This window comes from Pongo pygmaeus, chromosome 10 (assembly GCF_028885625.2).
Source record: "Pongo pygmaeus isolate AG05252 chromosome 10, NHGRI_mPonPyg2-v2.0_pri, whole genome shotgun sequence".
NCBI classification, from domain to species: Eukaryota; Metazoa; Chordata; class Mammalia; order Primates; family Hominidae; genus Pongo; species Pongo pygmaeus.
Genome location: NC_072383.2, coordinates 48686764 through 48712187, shown reverse-complemented (window position 1 = coordinate 48712187; position 25424 = coordinate 48686764). Strand labels below are relative to the sequence as shown.

Genomic DNA, 25424 nt, shown 5'->3' with positions numbered 1-25424 from the left:
ACTCTTTCTAATGAAAAATCTCAGATTTGAAATCAAATCTCAGTCCAAGACTCCCTTCTTTTTATCTGGCAGGGGAGTCTACCAGATATAGCAAAATGGCTTCCCTAGAATTTCCCCCTCCCAAACCCCCACTGCCTCTCTCAATTTTATGTATGTATGTATGTATGTATGTATGTATGTATGTTTTCTTTTGAGACAGGGTCTCTCTCTGTCACCCAGGCTGGAGTGCAGTGGCTCAATCACAGCTCATTGCAGCCTTGAACTCCTGGCCTCAAGCCATCTGCCCATCTCAGCCTCCCAAGTATCTGGGAACCACAGGCTCATGCCACCATGCCTGGCTAGTATTTTTTTTAATAGTAATGGGGTCTTGCAACGTTGCCCAGGTTGGTCTCAATTCCTGGCCTCAAGTGGTCCTTCCCTCTTGACCTCCCAAAGTGCTGGGATTACAGGCATGAGCCACCATGCCCAACACCCACCCCCAATTTTTTTTTATGTTTAAAATATGAATACGTGAAGACATTCAGGTGTGTCACCCTGGAACTCAAGGAAGCACAGTTTTCAATTTCTGGTCAAATGATTGTCCCTTGGCTGGATGCACAGAACAGGTTTTGGATATTTCACAGTCTCTGAAAGGATCCTGCTGTTTCTATAATCCCCATCACCCTTACGTGATAATCTTGTAGATACAAACAGCATTATCAAATAGTTATTTAGATTTGTATAATACTGTGCCTGCCACCTGATACAACACCAGCTCTTCAAGAGAGAGAGAGGCTGGGAAAAGACCCACCTTAGATGGCTCTTCATAGCCACTCATTTTCTTTTTTTTTTTTTTTTTTTTGAGACGGAGTCTAGCTCTGTTGCCCAGGCTGGAGTGCAGTGGCGTGATCTCAGCTCACTGCAAGCTCCGCCTCCTGGGTTCACACCATTCTCCTGCCTCAGCCTCCTGAGTAGCTGGGACTACAGGCACCCACCACTATACCCGGCTAATTTTTTTTTTTTTTTTTTTTTGTATTTTTAACGGAGACAGGGTTACACCATGTTAGCCAGAATGGGTTCGATCTCCTGACCTCGTGATCTGCCCGCCTCGGCCTCGCAAAGTGCTGGGATTATAGGCGTGAGCCACCGCACTTGGCCACCCATTTTTCATCTTAGCACTGTTTGGTATTCCCACAGCCATAGTTTCTACTAGTTCTCAAAAATTTCCCCCAGAGATCCTGATTCCAAATTTGAAGAACACCAGTTTAAGCCTGGCCAGGTTTCTTTGAAGCCCAAAGCTGACCCATATTAAAACAGGTAGCTCCATTATTTCCAGAGTCCTGAGAGAGACACATTAGAATGTGGTGGAGTTGGAGAACTGGTGGCAGAGGATGTAGGCTAACCAGAGCATCTCATTCCTTTCTTTCTCTGAGAGCTCTATGTCTACTTCCCTCAGACTATTCCTAAAGCCCTACACCTGTTTTTCTCACTCTAGAATGACATTCAGGCTTCCCTTTCCTCTGTCTGAGGAATTCCATCACTGACCCTGTCACCTTCCAGCTGCCGTAGCAACAGCTGGGCAAATAAACACTGTTCTCATCTATTGCAGTGAAGGCATTCCTTCCTTTCCCTAGAAGAAAACTCTACTCTCCTAAATCTGGCAGAGGAATGATCTGTCAAAACAGTATACCATCCTGTTCTGTGTTCTCCACTTACAGGAATTGTAGGGACAAAGCCAGGCAAACCCAAGACAGATACGGGAGCTCTACTTGTTAGCAGGATGTTTAGTGAGCACCAGCAGTGATGACATCTAATACAGCACTTTGTTTTTTTAAAGATGGGGTCTCATTTTGTTGCCCAGGCTAGTCTCAAACTCCTGGACTCAAGTGATCCTCCCACCTCAGCCTCCCAAGTAGTTGGGACTACAGGTGTGGGCCACTGCACCAGGCTTATCTTTATATGTCAAGAGGAATCCCTTGCTTTACCTTACCTAGTTTATTCTTTGCTTAGATTTTTTTTTTTTTCTCTTGAAACAGGGTCTCACTCTGTCACCCAGGCTGGAGCGCAGAGGAAATCCTCAAGCGATCCTCCTGCCTTAGCCTTCCAAATAGCTGGGACTGCAGCTGCACCCACCACCATGCCTGGTTAATTTTTGTAGTTTTTTGTTTTTTTTTTTTGATACAGGGTCTCACTCCGTTGCCCAGGCTGGAGTGCAGTGGCGCAATCTCGGTTAACTGCAACCTCTGCCTCCCAGGTTCAAGCGATTCTTGTGCCTCAGCCTCCCTCAACTGAGATTATAGGCATGTACCACCATGCTCGGCTAATTTTTTTATTTTTAGTAGAGACGAAGTTTTGCCACGTTGGCCAGGCTAGTCTCGAAGTCCTGGACTCAAGTGATCCACCCGCCTTGGCCTCCCAAAGTGCTGGGATTACAGAGTGAGCCACCGCGTCCAGCCAATTTTTGTAGAGACGGGGTTTTGTTCTGTTGCCCAAGCTGGTCTCGAAATCCTGGCCTTAAGCGATTCTTCCACCTTAGTCTCTCAGAGGTGCTGGGATAACAGTCATGCGCCACTGCACCAGGCCTGTTTTTTAGCCCTCTATAAGGGAGGCAGTTGGTTTCAAAAAATGTACATTCTGCATCTCTCATGTACCATCTAATGTTTGTCTTCCTTTGGGGTTGTTCCAGCAGCTGCTTGGTGTTTCGCAACTGTAGTTAACTATAATTTTTCTAATATTTTTATTTCGTTTTTTGTATTTTGGCCTGTTATCCATATGGAACTCATTATCATGAATAGTATACATTGGGAGTCTTTTTTCCCCCAGAAAATATCCAGTTGTTCCAATACCATTTAATAACTAGAAGACTCTTTTCTCACTGATTTGAAATGCCACTTCTATCTCGATATTTAAATTCTCACATCTACATGAGTGTCCTCGTGTTACATCTCTAATCCCTTGCCTATGAGAGGACAGTAGGAGGGGGTATGCTTAGGGGGAGGTCAACCCTGGAGATGTAGACAGGAGCAATCCTGAGATAAACAGAAAGGCCCTTTGTAGTTGGCCTGCCTAGTACCAAAATCACTGACTAGGAAACCTCCAGAAGCCCCACTTTACTTCTCTTCATTTCTCTACCGCCTCCCCCCACAAACAAGAAAACCAGGTGTGTAGCTGATTACCCAAGTCCATTGCATCACGTCTCTCCCAGGAGTTGTTCCTTTACCAGCTCTACTCTGTGGTTGTCTGATGAAATCAACCAAAGGCTCCAGTCACGTGGCTTTCATCCTGCTAGCAGCTTCCAGAGCTCCAGGGATTATGAGGCCTCATTTTCTTGAGTTCTCTAGTGAGTTTGCAGAACTCTTTCAGCCATGGCTTGTCTTCAATCTGTCCTTCCACCAAGACTCCCTTTCTTGGCTCTCTATCCATCTCAGCCCAGAAAACCCAGATTTCTCGGTGGCTCACGCCTGTAATCCCAGCACTTTGGGAGGCCGAGGCGGGCGGATCATGAGGACAGGAGATCGAGACCATCCTGGCTAACAGAGTGAAACCCCGTCTCTATTAAAAATACAAAAAATTAGCCAGGCATGGTGGCGGGCACCTGTAGTCCTAGCTACTCGGGAGGCTGAGGCAGGAGAATGGCGTGAACCCAGGAGGCGGAGCTTGCAGTGAGCCAAGATTGTGCCACTGCACTCCAGCCTGGGTGACAGAGTGAGACTCCGTCTCAAAAAAAAAAAAAAACAACCCCAGATTTCTGCCTGTACATAGTACGCTCAGAATTATTGATACCACCTTTCCTCACATACAACTTTTCTTTGAAGTCAAATAAAAAAGGATTAGGCCCGGTGCAGTGGCTCACGCCTGTAATTATAGCACTTTGGGAGGCGGAGTTGGGTGGATCAGTTGAGGTCGGGAGTTTGAGACCAGCCTGGCCAACATTGTGAAACCCTGTCTCTACTAAAAATACAAAAATTAGCTGGGCATGGTGGCAGGAGCCTGTAATCCCAGCTACTTGGGAGGCTGAGGCAGGAGAATCACTTGAACCCAGGATGCAGAGATTGCAGTGAGCCGAGATCATGCACTGCATTCCATCCTGAGCGACAGTGAGACCCTGTCTCAAAAAAAAAAAAAAAAGTTAGAAAGGAGAAGGAGGCCGGGCGCGGTGGCTCATGCCTGTAATCCCATCACTTTGGGAGGCCGAGGTGGGCAGACTACGAGGTCAGGAGACTGAGACCATCCTGGCTAACACGGTGAAACCCCGTGTCTACTAAAAATACAAAAAATCAGCCAGGCGTGGTGGTGGGTGCCTGTAGTCCCAGCTACTCGGGAGGCTGAGGCAGGAGAATGGCGTGAACCCAGGAGGCGGAGGTTGCAGTGAGCCGAGATCGCGCCACTGCACTCCAGCCTGGGCAACAGAGCGAGACTCCGTCTCAAAAAAAAAAAAAAGAAAAAAGAAAGGAGAAGAAATACATTTTTTATCGGCTAAGGGCTTTCTTTAATACCTGTTAATATATTTGCTTTTTCTCCTTAGAGTAAAATGAAGCTCTTTAGTGCATGCACAGATAATTGTTCACACTGTGGGGATTTGGGTTCATTGACTAAGACCTGGTAGCCTTTTACTACACTTTAATTTGCCCTTTTTTTTTCAAGAAGGTAGTTTTGCATTCAGTGGGTGCAAGTTGAAGGGTGTTTAACATTTTTCTGTATATCCAAGGATCATCCAGTCATTCACATACCTTTTCCTCTCTGTGTTAGAAGGCAAGTGAGTGTAAATTAGGGGACACGTGTCTGGAAATGGAGGGTATGTTTGTGGAAATAGATTTTCGTGTAGGAGGGAAGATGAGACGGGTTTTTGAGAAGCTTGGACCCAGAAAGGTGATGGTACGTAAGATTTCCCATCTTCCCACTCTGGATTTATTCTTTTGACCTGTGCTAGTGAATATAGCAGCCAGTAGTCACATATGGCTGTTCAATTAAAATTATGTAAATTGGGCTGGCACAGTGGACCCCAGCACTTTGGGAGGCCGAGGTGTGTGGATCACTTGAGGCCAGAAGTTCAAGACTAGCCTGGCCAACACAGTGAAACCCTGTCTTTACTGAAAATAGAAAAAATTAGCCAGGCATGGTGACTCACGCCTGTAATCCCAACTACCTGGGAGGCAGGAGAATCACTTGAACCCAGGAGGCAGAGGTTGTAATGAGCTGAGATTGCACCACTGCACTCCCACCTGGACTACAGAATGAGACTTTTGTCTCAAAAAAATAAACAAATAAAATGACAGTTTCCCAATTGCCGCATTTCTAGTGCTCAGTAGCCACATGTGCAAGTAGCTGCCATCATTTTGGACAGCACAGATATTCCCATGATTGCAGAAAGTTCAAGGGACAGTGCTGCTCTGGGATGGTCACTGAGGAGGTGCATGCCGCTCATGTCTATGAGGCTAACCTTTCCTGTCTCTTGGCAGCTGACCAAGAATGGGACAGTGGAGTCGGTGGAGGCCGATGGCCTGACGCTGGATGATGTGTCAGATGAAGATATTGATGTGGAAAATGTGGAGGTGGATGATTACTTCTTCCTGCAGCCTCTGCCCACCAAACGGCGACGGGCCCTGCTGAGGGCTTCTGGGGTCCACCGCATTGATGCTGAAGAGAAGCAAGAACTTCGAGCCATCCGCCTGTCACGGGAAGAATGTGGTTGTGACTGCCGACTGTATTGTGACCCAGAAGCATGTGCCTGCAGCCAGGCTGGGATTAAATGCCAGGTCAGTCCAAGTTGGCCTGAGATAGTATATCTACACCAGGGTCAGCAGGGTGAGGTGTGGGTGCCACTGAACATGGGAGGCCCATTCAGGGGTGGATTCCCTATGGTTTTGAACACTCTCCAGTTCCACAACCTTCCACCATCAACAGAGTAAGCAAAGAGCACACGGCCAGGCACGGTGGCTCACACCTCTAATCCTAGCTACTTGGGAGGCTGAGGTAGGAGGATCTCTTGAGTCCAGGAGGTCGAGGCTGCAATGAGCTGAGTTCACACCAGTGCACTCCAGCCTGGGTCACAGAGTGAGACCCTGTCTCTTAAAATTTTTGCAAAGAAAACAAGCATGACAGGATTCTTAGGCTGTGGAGGTATCTCATCTTTTTTTGTTTCATTTCTCAGAGGTGATAAGAAGCAGCTGTTAGGAAAGGGATGAAGAGGAGTTAGTACATTTAACATTTAGTAAATGTTTCCTAAATACTGATTCCTAAACAGTATTTCCTAAATACTGTTTCCTAAATACTGATTCCTTGAGATAAAAGGAAGCAGGACTGGGCGCGGTGGCTCACATCTGTAATCCCAGCACTTTGGGAGGCCAAGGCAGGGAGGCAGATTGCTTCCCAGGAGTTCGAGACCAGCCCGGGCAACATGGCTAAACCCCATCTCTACAAAAAATACAAAAATTAGCTGGGCGTGGTAGCATGGGCCTGTAGTCCCAGGTACTCAAGAGGCTGAGATGGGAGGAGGATCACTTGAGCCTGGGAGGCATAGGTTGCAGTAAGCTATGATTGTGGCACTGCACTCCAGCCTGGGCGACAGAGCAAGACCCTGTCTCAAAAAGTTAGCGGAAGAATAGTGTGGGCCTATAGATTCTATCTGCAAACACTTATTCTTCAGTACCTTTACTCCAATTTTGAAAAAATCAAAATAGTATTCAGAGCTTTATAATTCAGGATCAGACCTGGCCTAGCAGAGCTTAAAACCATAGTTACCTGAAAGAGAAAGTATCATCTCTTGTTGGCTGCCCTTTTTTTTTTTTTGAGACGGAGTCTCATTCTGTTGCCCAGGCTGGAGTGCTGTGGCGCGACCTTGGCTCACTGCTACCTCCGCCTCAGCCTCCCAAGTAGCTGGGATTACAGGTGTGCACCACTATGCCCGGCTAATTGTTGTATTGTTGTAATTCTTTTTTTTTTTTTTTTTTTTGAGACGCAGTCTCACTCTGTTGCCAGGCTGGAGTGCAGTAGCACGTGATCTCGGCTCGCTGCAACTTCTGCCTCCCGGGTTCAAGCAATTCTCCTGCCTCAGCCTCCCGAGTAGCTGGGACTATAAGCACGCACCACCACACCCAGCTAATTTTTGTATTTTTAGTAGAGATAGGGTTTCACCATGTAGGCCAGGATGGTCTCGATCTCTTGACCTCATGATCCGCCTGCCTCAGCCTCCCAAAGTGCTGGGATTACAGGCGTGAGCCACCATGCCCAGCCAGCTTTTGTGTTTTTAGTAGAGACAGGGTTTCGTCGTGTTGGCCAGGCTGGTCTTAAACTCCTGACCTCAGGTGCTCTGCCTGCCTCAGCCTCCCGAAGTACTGGGATTACAGGCATGAGCCACCGTGCCTGGCCCCTTGTTGGCCCTCTGATGGGGGACAGTTTAAGACACATTTCAGTTGAAAACAGCAATACCATCCCTAAGAATGAAATTTATCTGGAACTTAATTACTGAGGGTGTAGATGCTGAGTCCTTGTGGTTGGCTTTCTCCTAACTCACCCTTTCTTTATTTTTAGCTGGGTAACAAATAACTGTGGTAGATCTGGCCAAATACTGCTTTTCAGACCAAAGTCCCATAATGAGTTATTCTGTTACACACACACCTGAGAACAGTCCTAAGAATTGATGTAGCTGGGCCTGGCAAGTTGGCTCACACCTGTAACTAGCACTTTGGGAGGCTGGGGTGGAAGGATTGCTTGAGCCCAGGAGTTTGAGGCCAGCCTGGGCAACATAGCGAGACCCTATCTCTACAAAAAATTTTAAAATTAGGGCCGGGCGCGGTGGCTCACGGCTCCCAGCACTTTGGGAGGCCGAGGTGGGCGGATCACGAGGTCAGGAGTTTGAGACCAGCCTGGCCAACGTGGTGAACCCGTCTCTACTAAAAAAATACAAAAAAATTAGCTGGGCGCTATAGTGGGCACCTGTAATCCCAGCTACTCGGGAGGCTGAGGCAGGAGAATTGCTTGAACCCAGAAGGCAGAGGTTGCAGTGAGCTGAGATTGTGCTACTGCACTCCAGCCTGGGTGACGGAGTGAGACTCCGTCTCAAAAAAAAAATTTTTTTTTTAATTAGCTAGATGTAGTGCTGCATGCCTGTAGTCCTAGCTACTCAGGAGGCTGAGGTGGGAGGGTTGCTTGAGCCCAGGGTGGCTCCAGGCTGCAGTGAGCCATGATGGCGCCACTGCACTCCAGCCTGGACGACAGAGCAAGACCCTATCTCCAAAGGAAAAAAAAATGGTATAACTGGAGTGGAGATTTCTATAAGTCAGTATCATAGAAAGACATTGTGATTTGTACATGCTTATTTGCTTACTTGTGGTTTTAATTTTTCCTTTTATTTTTGGTTTATGTGTTTTTCCTGTTGGAATACGAAAGTGATAAGGAGGTAGAAAGCATCTCCTTTCCAGATATCCTTGGTCTGTAAGTTAATTATCTTGGCAACTGCTTCAGAACTAAACTAGTCAACCCTCAGGGAAAATAAAGCAGGTAGCTAAAAAATTGGCCACTGTGTGAACCTGCATTCTAGCACCTTAGCAAACTAAGGCACATTTGCTTAGTTTCCCCAGAATGTATTTTTTTTGAAGTAGCAAGATCTTCCAGTCACTCTCCCATGCCTGTCATTGCAGGCCATAGGCTTGGGTCCAGCCTTTTGTTGTCTCAGTGAACCAGGTAAGTTCTGAAAAAGTCTCTGAGGCTCGTAAATTTCCTCTGTGAAAACTATCAGCATTCAGAGAAGTATCGCTGGACTCTTAACTGGAAGGACCCTGTGCTGTGATTTTTGTCTACTTACTATTTAGAAGAGGAAACAAAGCCCTAGAGAGATAAATGATTCTCTTGAGGTCACACCACTAATTAATGGCTGAGCTGGGATTGAAATGCAAGTGGTCTGATAACTACCATCTAGTGTTCTGTTAGCTCACACTGCATGCTATGCTTTGAATTGGTTGCTTTTCTTCTTATAAGGAGACCTCAAATCCCAACTGCCTGTTTGCCAGCTCATGTCTCCTATCTCCATTGTTAGGATTGTAGGTCTCATCTTGCCCCAACCTTCTTGTCCCCGCTCAGGTGGATCGCATGTCCTTTCCATGTGGCTGCTCCCGGGATGGCTGTGGGAACATGGCAGGGCGCATTGAATTTAATCCAATCCGGGTCCGGACTCATTACCTCCACACCATTATGAAGCTGGAGCTGGAGAGCAAGCGGCAGGTGAGCCGCCCGGCAGCCCCAGATGAGGAGCCCTCCCCGACTGCCAGTTGCAGCCTGACAGGAGCACAGGGCTCTGAGACCCAGGACTTCCAGGAGTTCATTGCTGAGAATGAGACAGCAGTGATGCACCTGCAGAGTGCAGAGGAACTGGAGCGGCTCAAGGCAGAAGAAGATTCCAGCGGCTCTAGTGCCAGCCTGGACTCGAGCATCGAGAGCCTGGGTGTGTGCATCCTGGAGGAGCCCCTGGCTGTCCCCGAAGAGCTGTGCCCAGGCCTTACAGCCCCCATTCTCATCCAGGCTCAGCTGCCCCCAGGCTCCTCTGTCCTGTGTTTTACCGAGAACTCAGATCACCCAACTGCCTCAACGGTGAACAGCCCATCCTACTTGAACAGTGGGCCCCTGGTCTATTATCAAGTGGAGCAGAGGCCAGTCTTGGGAGTGAAAGGAGAGCCTGGTACAGAAGAAGGCTCAGCCTCTTTCCCAAAGGAGAAGGATCTGAATGTCTTCTCTCTCCCTGTTACCTCACTCGTGGCTTGTAGCTCCACAGACCCAGCTGCCCTCTGTAAATCAGAGGTGGGGAAAGCACCCACCCTAGAAGCTCTATTGCCCGAAGATTGTAACCCTGAGGAGCCTGAAAATGAAGACTTCCGCCCTTCCTGGTCCCCCTCAAGCCTCCCCTTCCGCACGGACAATGAAGAGGGCTGTGGGATGGTGAAGACCTCCCAGCAGAATGAGGATCGGCCCCCTGAAGATTCTTCCTTAGAACTCCCTCTGGCAGTGTGACAGGCGCTAGAGGTCCTGCCTCTTACCCATTCTCTATTTATTCCCTTATTTTATCTAACACCATTTCAAAACAAAACTGTAGAAGCAGCTGCTGCTCCCATGTTATTTTATTGGGGTCTTTGGGGAATGGGTGGGAAAGGATTGTTTGAGTATTTTTTAAAAGGGAAACAGTACCAAGGAGACCAGCCCTACCTTGATCTGGGGATAGTCTTGGGGCAAAGAAAGCTGCGTAGTGCTGAACATTAAGCTTTCTGGGCCACTGGAACAAAGAACTAGGATCTCACAGGAAAAGCTGGGTAACTCAAGCAGCTATTCTTTCTGTAGGGACCAGAACACGAGAATTTGAAGAGCATGGCAAAGCCCTTTCTCTCCCAAGCCCCAGGCAGAGTACAAGCTCATTTTTCTCGGTGGTTATTCTGATATCCCATTTTGGTGTGTCATAATACTTCAAACTGGAAAGTCACCTGGTCGAGTCTAGGGAGGAGGGAGTGGAAGGGTCTCTGCTTCTGTACAAAATCTCCAGGATTTACAAAAATGTAACCTGCCTTCCTTCAATCCCATATTTGGTAAATAAGTTAATATTTGACATGTTTGGTGTTCTCTGACCTGTTCCCCACACTGGGGATTCCTGGTCTGTAACTTGAATTGTTTCTTCCACATGTTCTTAAGTACTAGAGTTAAACTTGTCTATGTGTCTTTTTTTCTCTCCATCCTTTTTCCTTCGGAGAAAAAGAGCTGGATTGGCTGGGGATGTGGTATAACGAGCCTGAGCCTTCTGTACGTGTCTGACACTAGCACTGTCAGGCAGCTTTCGGCTGGGGCTCACCCATCCCACAGGAGGCCTATGTGGAGCATTAACTGGCCAAAGGAGGCAGCAGGAACAGGCTGCTTGCTATCTGGAAAGATGACATATTTGTGGAGTGCTTGTTTTTTCATCCAGGTTTTTCCCTCTTTGTGAGATCTGGGCTTTAGTGGAATGTAGGATGTGGCAATCTTAAGGTCACCAACCAGTTTTTGTTCTTTTTTCCTGGATCTACCCTCATGGTCGTTTTCAACATAGCGGGTTAGAGTTCTTATACTGTTCCAGTTCAATTCCAAGAATGCAAATGTTTATTGGACCCCTCCATCTTGATGATATATAAAAATTGGAAGCCAAGCCAGTTCTTAAATGCCACATGCAACTCCCAGATTCCAAAGGATTCAAGTTCTAATTATAACCTTTGAAGCGTATAGAATGGAACTCATTCAGTTTGATTCAGTTCTTACCTCTGTCAGGAGGAATACAGTTCCTGTTCATCCTGTGTTCTAAGATCTCCTCCATTGAACAGCACTGATTTTCTTTCATTAGCAAAATGATCTTTGTCTCTGTTCTAAAATGGAGGCAGTAGGGAGCAAAACTATTCTTCTCAAGCATCCTTTACACCATACTTTACTTCTGGTATGGTTTATTAACCACACACACACACAAAAGTGAAAAACTGTTGGCGGGGAGACACTACTCCTACTTAATCTTGCTCATAAAGCTTTTTCTGGTGGGATATTAAGGCCCTGGTGTCTTACAGAAACCATCATATATGTCACAGCAGCATTTCACCCCTGAAGTCTCTAAACTCTGAGCCTGAAAGGATTTGTATTTAATACACATAACATTTTTTAGTTCATTCTGCCTTTCCTATTTGTTCCAGTTTTTGCTTGGTTTTAGTTTGGAGGGGAACTTAAGTACATAGATCCTTATCTCTCCCCATCCCCTAGCCTCACAAAACACAGTTGAGAGTCTTAAGTACCTGAGATCTCGAAGCTACCCAGAACTGAACTAGACTCCCCTACCTTAGACTGGTACCCTCAACCACAGGACTGAAGCTTAATTGGGATTTGGCTTTATGGAGAAAAGAATCTTTTTCAAAGTTTGTGTCGGAAGGGGAGAGTGAGGTTTGCACACTGTCTCTGCAGGAATGCTCCAGCTTAATCTAGGAAGTAGATTCCAGCTGCACGATGAGGAACACATTAGCTTTTGGGATCAAACCAGGAATATGAATCTATAATTATTAAGCTCATTGCCAACCCACAAGATATTTGATGTTTCTGAAAACCTGTAGTTTCTTAAGTCCATCCCCTTCATTAACTCTACCGTTGTGACTCACACTGATCCCAAACTTTTGAGTGCTAAATATTAACATTTAGCATTAACTGTCTTGTCAAGCAAAAGGCCTTCTCTACAACCTAGTCCATCTCACTTCTGGTGCTACCTGAGTTGGACAGAATTCTAGCTCATGGTTGCTAGGAAAGCTAGGCCTCTGATCATAGAAGCAGATAGCTTCAGTCCCAGTCTAGGCCTAGATAAATGACTCTTATTTCCACAACCCTTATTATTTTCCAATTTCCTTTCTCGCATACTGTACACAGGTAGTATTTTCAATGTGAATCCAAAGCTTGTCTGGTTCTCTGAAAATAATTTTTTCCCCTTTAGGTTCTTTACATTGTGATAATGCTGTATTTAAAGAGAATATTTAAATGTAATATTAAAGAAATATTCAAAAGAATGGTGTGTTACTCTTTGTCTCGGCAGGCCACAATTCAGTTACTTGTTAGAAAAGGATGCTTCTCCAGCTTCGTTATAAAACTAATTAGGTCAGTTAGGAATTAATGTTAACAATAGAAACATTTTGTGATGGAAAAATAGAATATTCTCTTTGGAGTACCAAGAGCTGGACTTGGTTCATATGCCCTTGTGTACCTGTTCAGCTGAAGCAGACCTTGCTCCTGCTCTGTTGGAGCTTAGCCCTGTCCCTACTCTGGGCTCCCATTTTCTCATTCCATTAACTTTTTTTTTTTTTTTTTTTTTTTTTTTTTTTTTTGAGAGTCTCACTCCGTCGCCCAGACTGGAGTGCAGTGTCGTGATCTTGGCTCACTGCAAGCTCCGCCTCCCGGGTTCATGCCATTCTCCTGCCTCAGCCTCCTGAGTAGCTGGGACTACAGGCGCCCACCACCATGCCTGGCTAATTTTTTGCTATTTTGGTAGAGATGGGGTTTCACTGTGTTAGCCAGGATGGTCTCGATCTCCTGACCTTGTGATCCGCTCGCCTCAGCCTCCCAAAGTGCTGGGATTACAGGCGTGAGCCGCCGCGCCTGGCCTCATTCCATTAACTTTATGAAATTCTCTTTTCCTTGTTACACCTTAAAGTGTCCAGCAAGGAGATCAACTTCAAATCAGTTTCTGCAAAACTTCCAACCCATCAGAAGGTTCTATTCCAACCAATTAAATCCCCATTTGTTAGGTTATGTCAGTCTTGGAAAAGGAGACAGCAAAATGATTAGAGTATGCATAAGTCATTTCCATCAACAGGTTTCAAGCAGTCTTTACTTGGGTTTAAAAACGGTGCTTCATGCATTTACAATAAGTTATTACAGAACTATAAGTCACTGATGCACACACAAAAGCTAAACCCAACTTACTCTATGCAGACCTCTCCTGATCTCCCCAGGCTGGGCAGGAATTAGTACCTTACAGGTGTGATCCATGGCCCAGAGAAGGCAGCCACTGTCAGTTACAGTTGGACTGCTGCATCACAGTGGAGGCAGCAGAGTTGAAGATCCACAGGGGGCTGTAATACAGCCCAGAAAAGACAATGGAGAGTGAAGGCTAGAAACATTGAGGAAGGGGTCAAGAAGCACTTGTACTTCCTGTTATCTTTTCCAATAGAATATTCCTGCAAGTTACCCATCAAAAAAAGGTGTTCAGAGGGTTTGAAAAAGAAAGGAAGTGGTTAGACCATGCCAGTGAAGGGGACAAAAAACAAAACAACTTGATTTTTGGTCATATCAGAAAGGATGGAGGGAAACACTGAAGTACATGCACGGCCACGAGTGCTCCAGCCAAAGGAGTGCTGTTTTCGCCAGCCACAAATTTTCTAACAGCAACAACAAAAACCCACAGATGTAAGTAACATGGAAGTGGATCAGTCCTAAGCCAAATAAGGATTCCCACCTGGGGCAAAAGCTGACTTCCTAGGACATGAACTGAACACATCACAGTAAAAGCCCAGTAGAGGCTGCTGCCAGTTCCAGCTATTATTAATTATGAGGGGGACAGGATGACATCTCACACGGGCCACCCCTGGCAAGAGGGTTTGTTTCAGTTCTAGCTGTGAGGGGAATGTCTGCAGTTCCCACATGTGTGCCATGCTGTGAAGCCCATGGCCCCTGCTCCTCTCTCCGCCTCCCACACACTTAACAGTACACACAGACTTTGCTGGCAAGTGCTGTCTGTTCCCGCACTGCTATATTATGCAACTGCAGGACAATGCCATCCGCTCCACGGTTCATTCAGCGCCTTGTCCCAAGGTAGTTGGTGGAGAGCAGGACCACGTTGTGCAGCAAGAGAGACAGCTCAGCTTCTGAAAACACCACAGTGTTAGTGGTTTGGCTTGGGAACACTGCCTTCTAACTGCCTTGTTATATATGGCTTAAGCCTGGAGGCAGGAAGCCAAGTGCAGGGAGGGGTGGAATGAAGAAGCCGTCTTTCTCAAAGTTCCCCTCCTTTGTTTCAGCCCCTGCATGCATGCCTTCCTTTCCTTCTACTATATATTCGTTATCAACTCATCCTCTATTTCTCATGTGATTGCAGTAGAAAACTCAGAGATGGTAATGGTACTAAACACCAGTTGCCTTGGGATTCTTCTGCTAGAAGTTGGTGCTCTAGGGACATTTCTCAGCTTCAAGATTAGCAGGCCTACCCTAACATCCAAAGGCCCAGAAAACATCAAGACCTAGCCTAAACAGGGGGCCAACAAGCCTAATACATACCCTCAGATGCTTTGTGTTTGGTCAGCAGACTGTTGTTTCGAGTTTGAATGCCTTTAGACCAGTACTTCTCAATGGGGACAATCCTGCCTCTCTCCTCCCCACCCCTAGGACATTTGGCAATGTCTGGAGACATTTTTGGCTGTGACAACTGCGGGTGAAGGGGTGCTACTGGCATCTAGTGGGTAGAGGCCAGGGATACTGCTATAATAAATACCTATAAAGAACAGGATAGGCTGGGCATGGTGGCTCACGCCAGTGATCCCAAAACTTTGGGAGGCCGAGGCCAGCGGATCACCTGAGGTCGGGAGTTTGAGATCAGCCTGACCAACATGGAGAAACCTGGTCTCTACTAAAAAAAAATACGAAATTAGCTGGGCGTGGTGGTGCATGCCTGTAATCCCAGCTACTCGGGAGGCTGACACAGGAGAATCACTTGAACCCAGGAGGCAGAGGTTACGGTAAACCAAGATCGCACCATTGCACTCCAGCCTGGGCAACAAGAGCGAAACTCTGTCTCAAAAAAAAAAGCACAGGATATCCCCCCATAAAAAAGTGCCAAGGTTGGAAAATTTACACTAGCACGCATTCAGTCTTATGTTCCCACAGTCCCCACTACTCCCTCTTGTCTTATGGCCTACTTCGTTACCTGCCAGGCATGCAGTAGGCATGTGAGTGAGTTTGTGCCCTTTCAATTAGATGTATATATATATATGTCTCACAGTACTCAATAATTAACTCCAAAATGATCTCAGAATAAAATATAAAAGTGACTTGGATTTTAGTGGTATAACCACAGAAATGTGTTTTACCTTTCAGGCTGCAGGAAATCTGCAGCCATTCTCCCAGCCAAGTTCGACACCTATCTTCACCAATATGCGTAGAATTCAGGCCACGGAGATAACAAGCCTATACCACTCAGAAGAGAAATGGTCCTTAATAATCATAGAGTGATTATGCCAAGGAAATGGAAATCCACAAACAATCCTAAATCTCCTTTAAATAAGTTACAATCTCACCGGGCACAGTGGCTCATGCCTGTAATCCCAGCACTTTGGGAGGCCGAGGTAGGCAGATCACGAGGTCAGGAGTTGGAGACCAGCCTGGCCAATATGGTGAAACGCCATCTCTACTAAAAAATACAAAAATTAGCCAGGCGTGGTGGCATGCACCTGCAGTCCCAGCTACTTGGGAGGCTGAGGCAGAAGAATCACTGGAACCCGGGAGGTGGAGGTTGCAGTGAGCCAAGATCATGCCACTGCACTCCAGCCTGGGCAACAGAGCGAGACTCTGTCTCAAAAAAAAAAAAAAAAGTATCAATCTCATTCCCACATGAAGCCTTTCCTCATGGCAATTTGAAAACTAGTGATGGACAAGATGACAAGCAAAGAGTCCTATATAATCTAAAATGGTAGGTCTAAACTGCAGTATCCTTGCTTTCTGAAGTGCCAGAAGAAAAGAAATACAAACCAAAATTTCTGTGGGCAATTCCTTCCCCCTACCTAAGTTTATTGAGAAAAAAGACACAGAAATGAGGTGAGGAGCTGGGCGCAGTGGCTCATGCCTGTAATCCCAACACTTTGAAAGGCCAAGGCGGGAGGATCACTTGAGCCCAGGAGTTCAAGACCAGCCTGGGCAACATAGTGAGACCCTGTTTCTACAAAAATAAAAAATAATTTTATTTTTTGGGGGGATTTTTTTGAGACAGAGTCTCACTCTATCACCCAGGCTGGAGTGCAGTGGTGTGATCTTGGCTCACTGCAATCCACCTCCTGGGTTCAAGCAATTCTCATGTCTCAGCCTCCCAAGCACCTGGGATTACAGGCGTGTGCCACCACTCCTGGCTAATTAAAAAATAATTTTTAAAAAGGCCGGGCACAGTGGTTCACGACTGTATTCCCAGCACTTTAGGAGGCCAAGATGGGAGGATTGCTTGAGGCCAGGAGTTCAAGACCAGCTTGGTCAAAATAGTGAGACTGAAAAATAAATAAATATGCTGGGTGCGGTAGCTCACACCTATAGTCTCAGCACTTTGGGTGGATGGATCACTTGAGGCCAGGGGTTTGAGATCAGCCTGGCAAACATGGTGAAACCATCTCTACTAAAAATACAAAAAATTAGCTGGGTGTGGTGGTGCACACCTGTAATCCAGCTACTTGGGAGGCTCAGGTAGGAGGATCACTTGAACTGGGAGGCAGAGGTTGCAATGAGCCAAGACTGTGCCACTGTACTCTAGCCTGGGCAACAGAATGAGACTCTGTCTCAAAATAAATAAATAAATAAAAATAAATCATAAATAAATAAATGAAATGAAGTGAGAGAATAAAGAAGCTGGGTTCTATATAACAAACAAGACAAGGAGCCCCTGTAAACCTCCAGCCTGCTGTAGGCTCAAAAGCGCACCAAGGGTTGAGGGTTGATGTTGCAATCAAGCTCTTACCGATTTTACTTCCTGAGCAGTCAGCTGGCCAATCCCCAGCTTTGCCAAAGCCTTGTCCAGTTGGTGAATCACAGTTGTATGAGTCTTCAAACGATGTCTCAACAAGGGAGGAGGCAGGTAAGATGTGAGAAGCATGGCCCGGCTCAAGGCTTTCTGTAACACAACCACATAGGAGGGGAAAGGCAAATAGTATGAGCTCAAGCAAACACTTGAAACATGGTGATGCTATGGAAAAGAGAAGCCCTCAAAGTGCTCACCACGTGCAAAGCCTGGAGTTGGTTCATGCCCAGAGGATGGTTAGAGAAACACTCTCTCAGAGCCAAGATATCATGTATTGCTGGGTGGGTACCACGCTGTATCTTGGAAGGTAAGAGATTTGTAGATGTTAGGAAAGTCCTGACTACCCCTCTTACCTAGTTTTAGTGCACACTGAATCTAACAAGATTCCACATTTGTAGGAAGGGTTAACTGCAGGAATACCTTGGTGCACAGATCTGTCAGATGCCACCGGAGTCCTGCATCAGAAATGAGAGGGATGACCTTTTCTAAATAACTAATAATTTCTGGGTGGGACTGCTTCCGGAAAGCATGATAGATATCTAAGAAATCAGTTTGTTGTTTTGGGGTCCAGAAATGCCTGATCAGTAGTTGCCTGGGAAACAGGTACCTGAAAGGAGAAAGAATCACAAACTCACTTGCTGAAACTGGCTTCTTTCTGAGGAAGCCAAAGAAAGCATTTGGTAGACATGAATACTAGGAAGAAGAGATGGAGACACTATTTCCCTACCTCAGTGTTCTTTTTCTTTTTCAGTTTTTTTTTTTTTTTTTTTTTTTTTAAGAGACAGGGTCCCCTCTCTCACCCAGGCTGGAGTACAGTGGCATGATCATAGCTCACTGCAGCCTCGACCTCCCAGGCTCAAGCAATCCTCCCACCACAGCCTACTGAGTTGCTGGAACTACAGGCACAGGCCACTATGCCTGGCTAAATTTTTAATTTTTTTGCAGAGACGAGGTCTTGCTATATTGCCCAGGGTGGTCTCGAACTCCTGGTCTCAAGCAATCTTTCTGCTTCAGTCTCCTCCAGTGCTGGGATTACTGGTGAGAGCCACTACAGTCAGCCCTTTCTCTTAAGTGACTCTCAGACCAAAGTTTATAAGACACACTGAAGCACAATTTCAAGCACCATTACTGAAATGTGATGTGAAAGGAAGGACTAGCAGAATAGCCTGCCACGCAGCAATCAGATATAATGACTCATTTTGAACTAAAGACATGCTTTGGAGAGGTTTGCAAACTGACCTGGACACTATATGTGATGCTGACAATCTAACTATAGCACAGTCCTTATGTGGACCCAGTATGTAAAAGGCAATTGATTTGTTGTTGTTTTTTTGAGACAGAGTCTCGCTCTGTCACCCAAGCTGGACTGCAGTGGCGCGATCTCGGCTCACTGCAACCTCTGCCTCCTGGGTTCATGCAATTCTACTGCCTCAGCCTCCCGAATAGCTGCGATTACAGGCACCTGCCACCATGCCTAGCTAGTATTTTGTATTTTTAGTAGAGACAGGGTTTCACTGTGTTAGCCAGGATGGTCTCAATCTCCTGACCTTGTGATCTGCCCGCCTTGGCCTCCCAAAGTGCTGGGATTACAGGCGTGAGCCACAGCACCTGGCCACGATTTGTTTTTTAATTTATTTATCTACGTGTTTGGTGGTTTTAAAACATGACCTCAAATTCTCTGGCACTTGTCTTATGGAGAGCTGAGGTCTACATCCTCCCCTTTTTTCATTCTAGGTGACTGATTCAATCAATAGGACAGAGCAGCAGTGAGTCTATGTGACCTTCAAGGCAAGGTTATAAAGTCACGTAGATTCTTACTAGGACCCCTCACTCTTGGAGCCCTGAGCTCCCAAGTTAGAAGTCCCACTATCTTGAGGCTGCCATACTGAAGAAGCCACATCTGGGCACTCTGGTTGACAGTTCTAGCCATGTAGCCATCCCTGCCAGGGCACCAGACGTAAGAGTGATCTTGGACCGTCCAGACTAGTCCATTCAGCAGCTAAATATCACTAAGGGACCTCTGTCAACCCTACATGGAAGAGAGAAATCAACCGCCCACCTGAGCACTGCCCTAATTCTTGACCTACAAAATCATGAAAATGATTTATACGATGGTTTTATGCTATTAAGCTTTGAAGTTATTTGTTATACAGCAATAGATAATGAATGACATGCAAGATCACAGTTTAGAAATGTCATTTTTGGATATGAAGTAATAAAAATGTTATCAGAATACGAAATGTCCTTTTTTTTTCCTAAAGAAATTAATCTAAAAGTACTCTCTCTCGGGGAGCGAGTTGTTACCTCTAGGCATGATGGAAAAGGTCACTATCTTATTTCACATGACTCAGGGCAGCTAAGAGATAGGGAGAGTCTAGGCCACCTACACTTCTAGCTGTGATGTGTCACAGTAACCAAGGTCTTCCTAAGTGGCTTTTATGAACCTTGGAATAATGAGAAGATTGGAGCAGAAGTTTGATAACCTCTGCCTATCTTCTGAAATGAGTTCTGTTTAAAGTAATTCTTAATTTTAAAAAATTGATACATCTTCAAGATGTTGGGGAGATGGAAGTCTGTACTCACATTAGCAAGAAGACCAGGTAGTTGGCAAAAGGTGGAATGGAAATAATACCTAGGAAAAGACACTTGGTGACGTCTTGGCGGAACTAAGCAGAAATAAACACAGATGCAGTTTTAACCCAAATAAGTTGTTAATACAATAGAAAATCCATCCACCCCACTGTACAGTAAACTTCTATTACAGCCCAGAAAAAGGACCAAATTTCTTTCTTTTTCTTTTTGAGATGGAGTCTCGCTCTGTCACCCAGGCTGGAGTGCAGTGGTGCGATCCCAGCTCACTGCAACCTCTGCCTCCTGGGTTCAAGTGATCCTCCTGCCTGAGCCACCCAAGTAGCTGGGATTATTGGCATGAGCCACCACTCCAGGCTAACTTTTGTATTTTTAGTCGAGACAGGGTTTCACCATGTTGGACAAGCTGGTATCAATCTCCTGACCTCCAGTGATCTGCCCGCCTTGGCTTCCCAAAGTGCTAGGATTACAGGCATGAGCACTGCATGTGGTCCCCAAGTTTATTTCTATTTACTTCTGGATGGTTAGTTCCTTGAGGACAAAACCTCTGACTTATTTACTTTTGTATCCCAAATTAATGTCTAGTACAGAGCCTGACATTATACCAAATCCTTCAGTGAACTCTTCCTGATCTGCGGAATGGGTCCTACATTCTTACTCTCGGGTTCAAAATGACCCATCAAGTCACCACCAAATACTACTTTGATGCTGCCCTTTGGATCCTTGCAGACTTTTTTTTTTTTGAGACAGAGTTTCGCTCTTATCACCCAGGCTGGAGTGCAATGGCGCGACCTTCGCTCACTGCAACCTCCGCCTCCCAGGTTCAAGCAATTCTCCTGCCTCAGCCTCCCAAGTAGCTGGGACTACAGGCGCCCGCCACCATGCCCAGCTAATTTTTCTATTTTTAGTAGAGACGGGGTTTCACCATGTTGGCCAGGCTAGTCTCAAGCTCCTGACCTCAGGTGATCTGCCCACCTCGGTCTCCCAAAGTGCTGAGATTACAGGCGAGAGCCACTGCGCCTGGCTGCCCTTGCAGACTTTTATTTTCATTTTATTATTTTTTTTGAGATGGAGTCTTGCCCTGTTGCCCAGGCTGGAGTGCAACGGCGTGATTTTGGCTCACTGCAACGTCTGCCTCCCTGGTTCAAACGATTCTCCTGCCTCAGCCTCCCGAGTAGCTGGGATTACAGGCGCCCACCACCACACCCAGCTAATTTTTGTATTTTTAGTAGAGACGGGGTTTCACCTTGTTGGCCAGGCTGGTCTCGAACTCCTGACTTCGTGATCTGCCTGCTTCGGCCTCCCAAAGTGCTGGGATTACAGGCGTGAGCCACCGTGCCTGGCCCCCTTGCAGACTTTTGTATGTTCAGAAACTAATTAGATTTTAGTGTTTACAACTTTCATTCAGAAAGTGTGCCAGAAATTCTATGGAGCTCTTGCTGTGGAGGACTACAACTCTGGATGAACCCAATTCTTACAAATAATCTGATGCCTCATTCAGTTCAATATTTTGTTCTCATGGCAAAGGGCAAAAGCTTGATCAATGGTAAACAACAAATGAAAGAAAAAACCTTGAGATCTTGATTAAATGTAATTACCTCACCATGAACTTCTGGATGTCTGCCCCTGGCCCATACCTGTCTCAAATGCTCCATCTCCCGGTATGGAAGTTGATGAAACTTTATATTGTGCTTCCACATATTTGTCTTTATTCTTCTAGCCTTTTTGGCATCAGCCCATAACATCTGCAATCCTGCCTCATTAAAGTAGAGGACAGAGTGTGATGTTATCCCAGTTTAAATCTTAACCACAGCTTCCTACTCCATGTTCAATCACATGCAAACACTCTCACCCCTCCCCAACAATACTCAAAGCTTTAAACTAGGTAACTTGAAACTCTTGAGGTCAACCCGAATCTCTTTTTTCAACCTTTTTTCCCCTAGCACATCGCCTCTCTTCTAGCTAAGTTTGGCTTCTGTAATCTGCTATGGAATGGTCTCCCTCTTCTGTTTCACTGGTCACTCCTTTTTAAAAATCAAGCTCCCTAACTTCAGAAAGTCTTGCTAAATTAACCCTATGTATTCCCCAGCCAGATATTAATTTAATCTCCTTTCTGGAACTTTTTTTTTCTTTTTTTTGAGATGCAACCTCACTCTGTTGCCCAGGCTGGAGTGCAGTGGTGCAATTTTGGCTCACTGCAACCTCCACCTCCCAGGTTTATGCAATTGTCCCACCTCAGCTTCCCAAGTAGCTGGGATTACAGGCGTGTGCCACCACGCCTGGCTAATTTTTGCATTTTTAGTAGAGATGGGGTTTCACCATGTGGACAGGCTGGTCTTGAACTCCTGACCTCAAGCAATCCACCTGCCTCGGCCTCCCAAAGTGCTGGAATTACAGGTGTGAGTCACTGCGCCCGGCCTGGAACACTTATTTTTTTTTTTGAGACGGAGTTTTGCTCTGTCGCCCAGGCTGGAGTGCAGTAGCACAATCTCGGCTCACTGCAACCTCCACCTCTTGAGTTCAAGCAATTCTTCTGCCTCAGCCTTCTGAGTAGCTGGGATTATAGGTGCCCGTCACCATACCTGGCTAATTTTTGTATTTTTAGTAGAGACTGGGTTTCACCATGTTGGCCAGGCTGGTCTCAAACTCCTGATCTCAAGATCCGCCCGCCTTGGCCTCCCAAAGTGCTGGGATTACAGGCGTGAGCCACTGTGCTCGGCCTGGAACACTTTTTAAAGTAGTTTAGTTCAATATATTTTTATGATTACATTTTGAATTTTCATTCTATGAAAATTCTTGCATCTAATTTTTTTTTTTTTTTTTTTTTTTTTTTTGAGATGGAGTTTCGCTGTTGTTGCCCAGGCTGGAGTGCAATGGTGCGATCTCGGCTCACCGCAACCTCCGTCACCCAGGTTCAAGCGATTCTCCTGCCTCAGCCTCCCTAGTAGCTGGGATTACAGGCATGTGCCACTATACCTGGCTGATTTTGTATTTTTAGTAGAGACGGTGTTTCTCCATGTTGGTCAGCTGGTTTCAAACGCCCGACCTCAGGTGATCCACCCGCCTCAGCCTCCCAAATTGCTGGGATTACAGGCAGGAGCCACCACACCCAGCTTCTTGCATCTATTTTTTTAATGTTTTCATATTTATCAATGATTTACATGTCATTATATGATGTCTCGATTGTCTTCAAAATAATACATAAGGCAAGTATATAAACAGGATTGGCAGCCATGAGTTATGATAATGAAGTGAGGTGAATACATGGAAGTTTGTTACACTATTCTCTCTACATTTGTGTGTGTTTAAAAATTTCCATAATAGTAGGCCGGGTGCGGTGGCTCACGCCTGTAATCCCAGCACTTCGGGAAGCCGAGGCAGGCGGATCACGAGGTCAGGAGTTCGAGACCACCCTGGCCAATATGGTGAAACCCCGTCTCTACTAAAAATAAAAAAATTAGCCTGGTGTGGTGGCAGGCGCCTGTATTCCCAGCTACTTGGGAGGCTAAGGCAGGAGAATTGCTTGAACCCGGGAAGCAGAGGTTGCAGTGAACCGAGATCATGCCATTGCACTCCAGCCTGGGCGACAGGGTGAGACTCTCAAAAAAAAAACAAAAACATAATAAAAGGTTTAAAAACAAACACAAATGCTTTCATCCCTTTCTCTCATTTGATCCTATTTATCTACATGAAAACAGAAAAAGCAGCCAATTTTATCTCTACAGATTAAGGATAAGTAATTTTTCAAGTCCATGAAGCTAGTAATAATTACGATAATGTTCAGATTTGACAATGTAGTTTATTATAGTGTTATGATAAAAGCATAGAGCATATTATAGATTTGGTGCAAAAGCAATTGTGGTTTTTGCCACTGAAAGCCAAAAGCCGCAATTACTTTTGCACCAACCTATAATATTGTTAGGTAACATTTAGATGAAAATAACTTAACATTTATTTGGCACTTACTAGGGATCAGGACCTGTTCTAGGTACTTTACACGTAGCAATTTTTAAAATCTTCACAACCATGTGATAAATAGGTAGGTTCCATTACTCCCATTTTACACACAAGAAAACCAAGGAAAGAGGGGTTAATTAATTAGTCCAATCACACAGTGACGAACTGGGATTTGAATCAGGCAATCTGGCTCCAGAGTAGACACTTGACACGATACATATCTTCTCCTAGTAACTAAGGATCTCTGATTTGAACGAAAACATTTAGAAACCGAGTATTATGTAGCGCTATTGCCACTACAAGATACTACCTAATATAGATTCGTAACAAGGGTTAGACCTCATTTTCCTATGGGTAAGAAAACAGATAAATCACACGGCAGGTCTATACAGCCACAGATCCCTGCCCTGTGCAAGGCAAAAAATTTCTACTATAGCCAGGTGTGTGGTTAAGAAAGTACGAGAACATACCTATATTCTCCCTCCCTCATGTTGCTGTCATAAGTTGTTTCTCATAACATCTTTCTAGAAACATTCTCAAGAAGTGCTAATTTATAAGAATTAGTTTAAGGCGCAGGCGTTTATGAAATATAAGATATCTCGGCTCACATCCCCATAGCAGAACCTGCAAATGATCTTATTTATGCTAACTCTTTGACCCTGCCCAAGAGCTGATTCCGGAATTTCTATTGTAGTTTCGTTTTTACCTTTCATGAAGATTGTGTACAGGACATAGAAGCGGGGGAAATGACGACCCAAGAAACGATGGTATTTCCCATTAATGGCTTTTGTCTTGGTTACCACATAAGACATCAAGTTCTTCACATCTGCCTTTGGAGAAAGGTGAAGCTTTGAAGACCTACAAGGAAGATCAAAGAGACTATCTGGGAATCAGTCCTAGAAGCTCCCTCACGCCTTGAGTCCCTAATGTAAAGCAGGAGTCTCGGAGATTGTATCCCAAGGCTTGACACTTCTGAAATCCAAGGAAGGTCTTGGGGTCAAGAAGAGATAGGCAATCAGACTGTGAAACACAAATCAGGCAAAGGCCAGGCAGGAAAGGAACTCAGGGTATGCCTCTGGAGAGAGCGCAATGCCTGTGGGACAATTTGAACTGCAGGCTAAGTCAGAAAGAGGTGGAATCGAGACAGCAGCGGTAAAACCTGAGCCGAAAAAGTGAGGCTGAAAGATGAGCTCAGGACACGCGGGGAAACCAGACAATATGGGGCACTGAGAGTACAGAGGGTCAGGAAGCCGGGTCACTAGTGGGGATCGGAGTTTGAATCCTGAGCAGAAGAATAAAAATTCCAGGGCCAAGGCGTGGAACTCTGAGAATTAAGAGACAGAATGCAAGCAAGGTTGAGACACTGAAAGAGCCTGGACGTCAAAAATGCTTTTCTCGCTACAGGTCCCTCACCGAGGGGCCCCCCAAGCCAGGCCAGAGCGACCAAGTTGCAGCCTCCGGGTGACAAAATGTCCAGGGGTGACTGCCGAGCCCCACACAGCCAACCGAGCCCAGCAAACCCTGGAGAGCGCCATCTTCACAGCGAGAGAAGCGGGAGAGAAGAGGTTGTCTTTGGGTCAAAGTTAACCGTACGTCG

General features: G+C 45.8%; 2 protein-coding genes across 30 annotated transcripts in view; one reads left to right on the top strand and one right to left on the bottom strand.

Moving 5' to 3' along the window:
* The window catches only part of CSRNP2 (cysteine and serine rich nuclear protein 2), a 22699-nt gene extending 10178 nt beyond the window's left edge, over window positions 1–12521 (top strand). For all 13 annotated transcript variants that reach the window (XM_054442841.1, XM_054442840.2, XM_063646948.1 and 10 more), the window contains 2 exons: window positions 5439–5735; window positions 9058–12521. In XM_054442841.1, the coding sequence (XP_054298816.1) occupies window positions 5439–5735; window positions 9058–9981 (1221 nt within the window). In that variant the 3' untranslated portion in view covers window positions 9982–12521. The remainder of the gene's footprint in view (window positions 1–5438; window positions 5736–9057) is intronic.
* LETMD1 (LETM1 domain containing 1) lies at window positions 5731–25424 on the bottom strand. Of its 17 annotated transcripts, none has more exons than XM_054442846.2 (9): window positions 25241–25408; window positions 24534–24706; window positions 21469–21623; window positions 19865–19947; window positions 17702–17888; window positions 17479–17580; window positions 17222–17374; window positions 15594–15690; window positions 5731–6146 (listed from the first exon to the last, which is right to left on the bottom strand). In XM_054442846.2, the coding sequence occupies exons 1-9, from the start codon at window positions 25360–25362 to the stop codon at window positions 6127–6129; spliced, it is 1092 nt and encodes a 363-aa protein (XP_054298821.1). In that variant the 5' UTR covers window positions 25363–25408; the 3' UTR covers window positions 5731–6126. The 17 variants fall into 17 exon arrangements, with proteins under 17 accessions (XP_054298821.1, XP_063503024.1, XP_054298819.1 ...); XM_063646954.1 differs by having other exon boundaries at window positions 21508–21623; window positions 24534–24685; window positions 25241–25405; XM_054442844.2 differs by lacking the exon at window positions 5731–6146 and adding an exon at window positions 13309–14375 and having other exon boundaries at window positions 24534–24685; window positions 25241–25424.

Excerpts from the sequence above, each read along its gene's own strand:
- LETMD1 (XM_054442842.2), bottom strand. The coding sequence starts at position 25,362 with ATGGCGCTCTCCAGGGTTTGCTGGGCTCGGTTGGCTGTGTGGGGCTCG. Across the intron at positions 21,624-24,533 it reads GTACACAATCTTCATGAAAG|GATTGCAGATGTTATGGGCT; the intron begins GTAAAAACGAAA and ends TTAATGAGGCAG. Across the intron at positions 17,889-19,864 it reads TACCTGGTCTTCTTGCTAAT|GTACCTGTTTCCCAGGCAAC; the intron begins GTGAGTACAGAC and ends TTCTCCTTTCAG.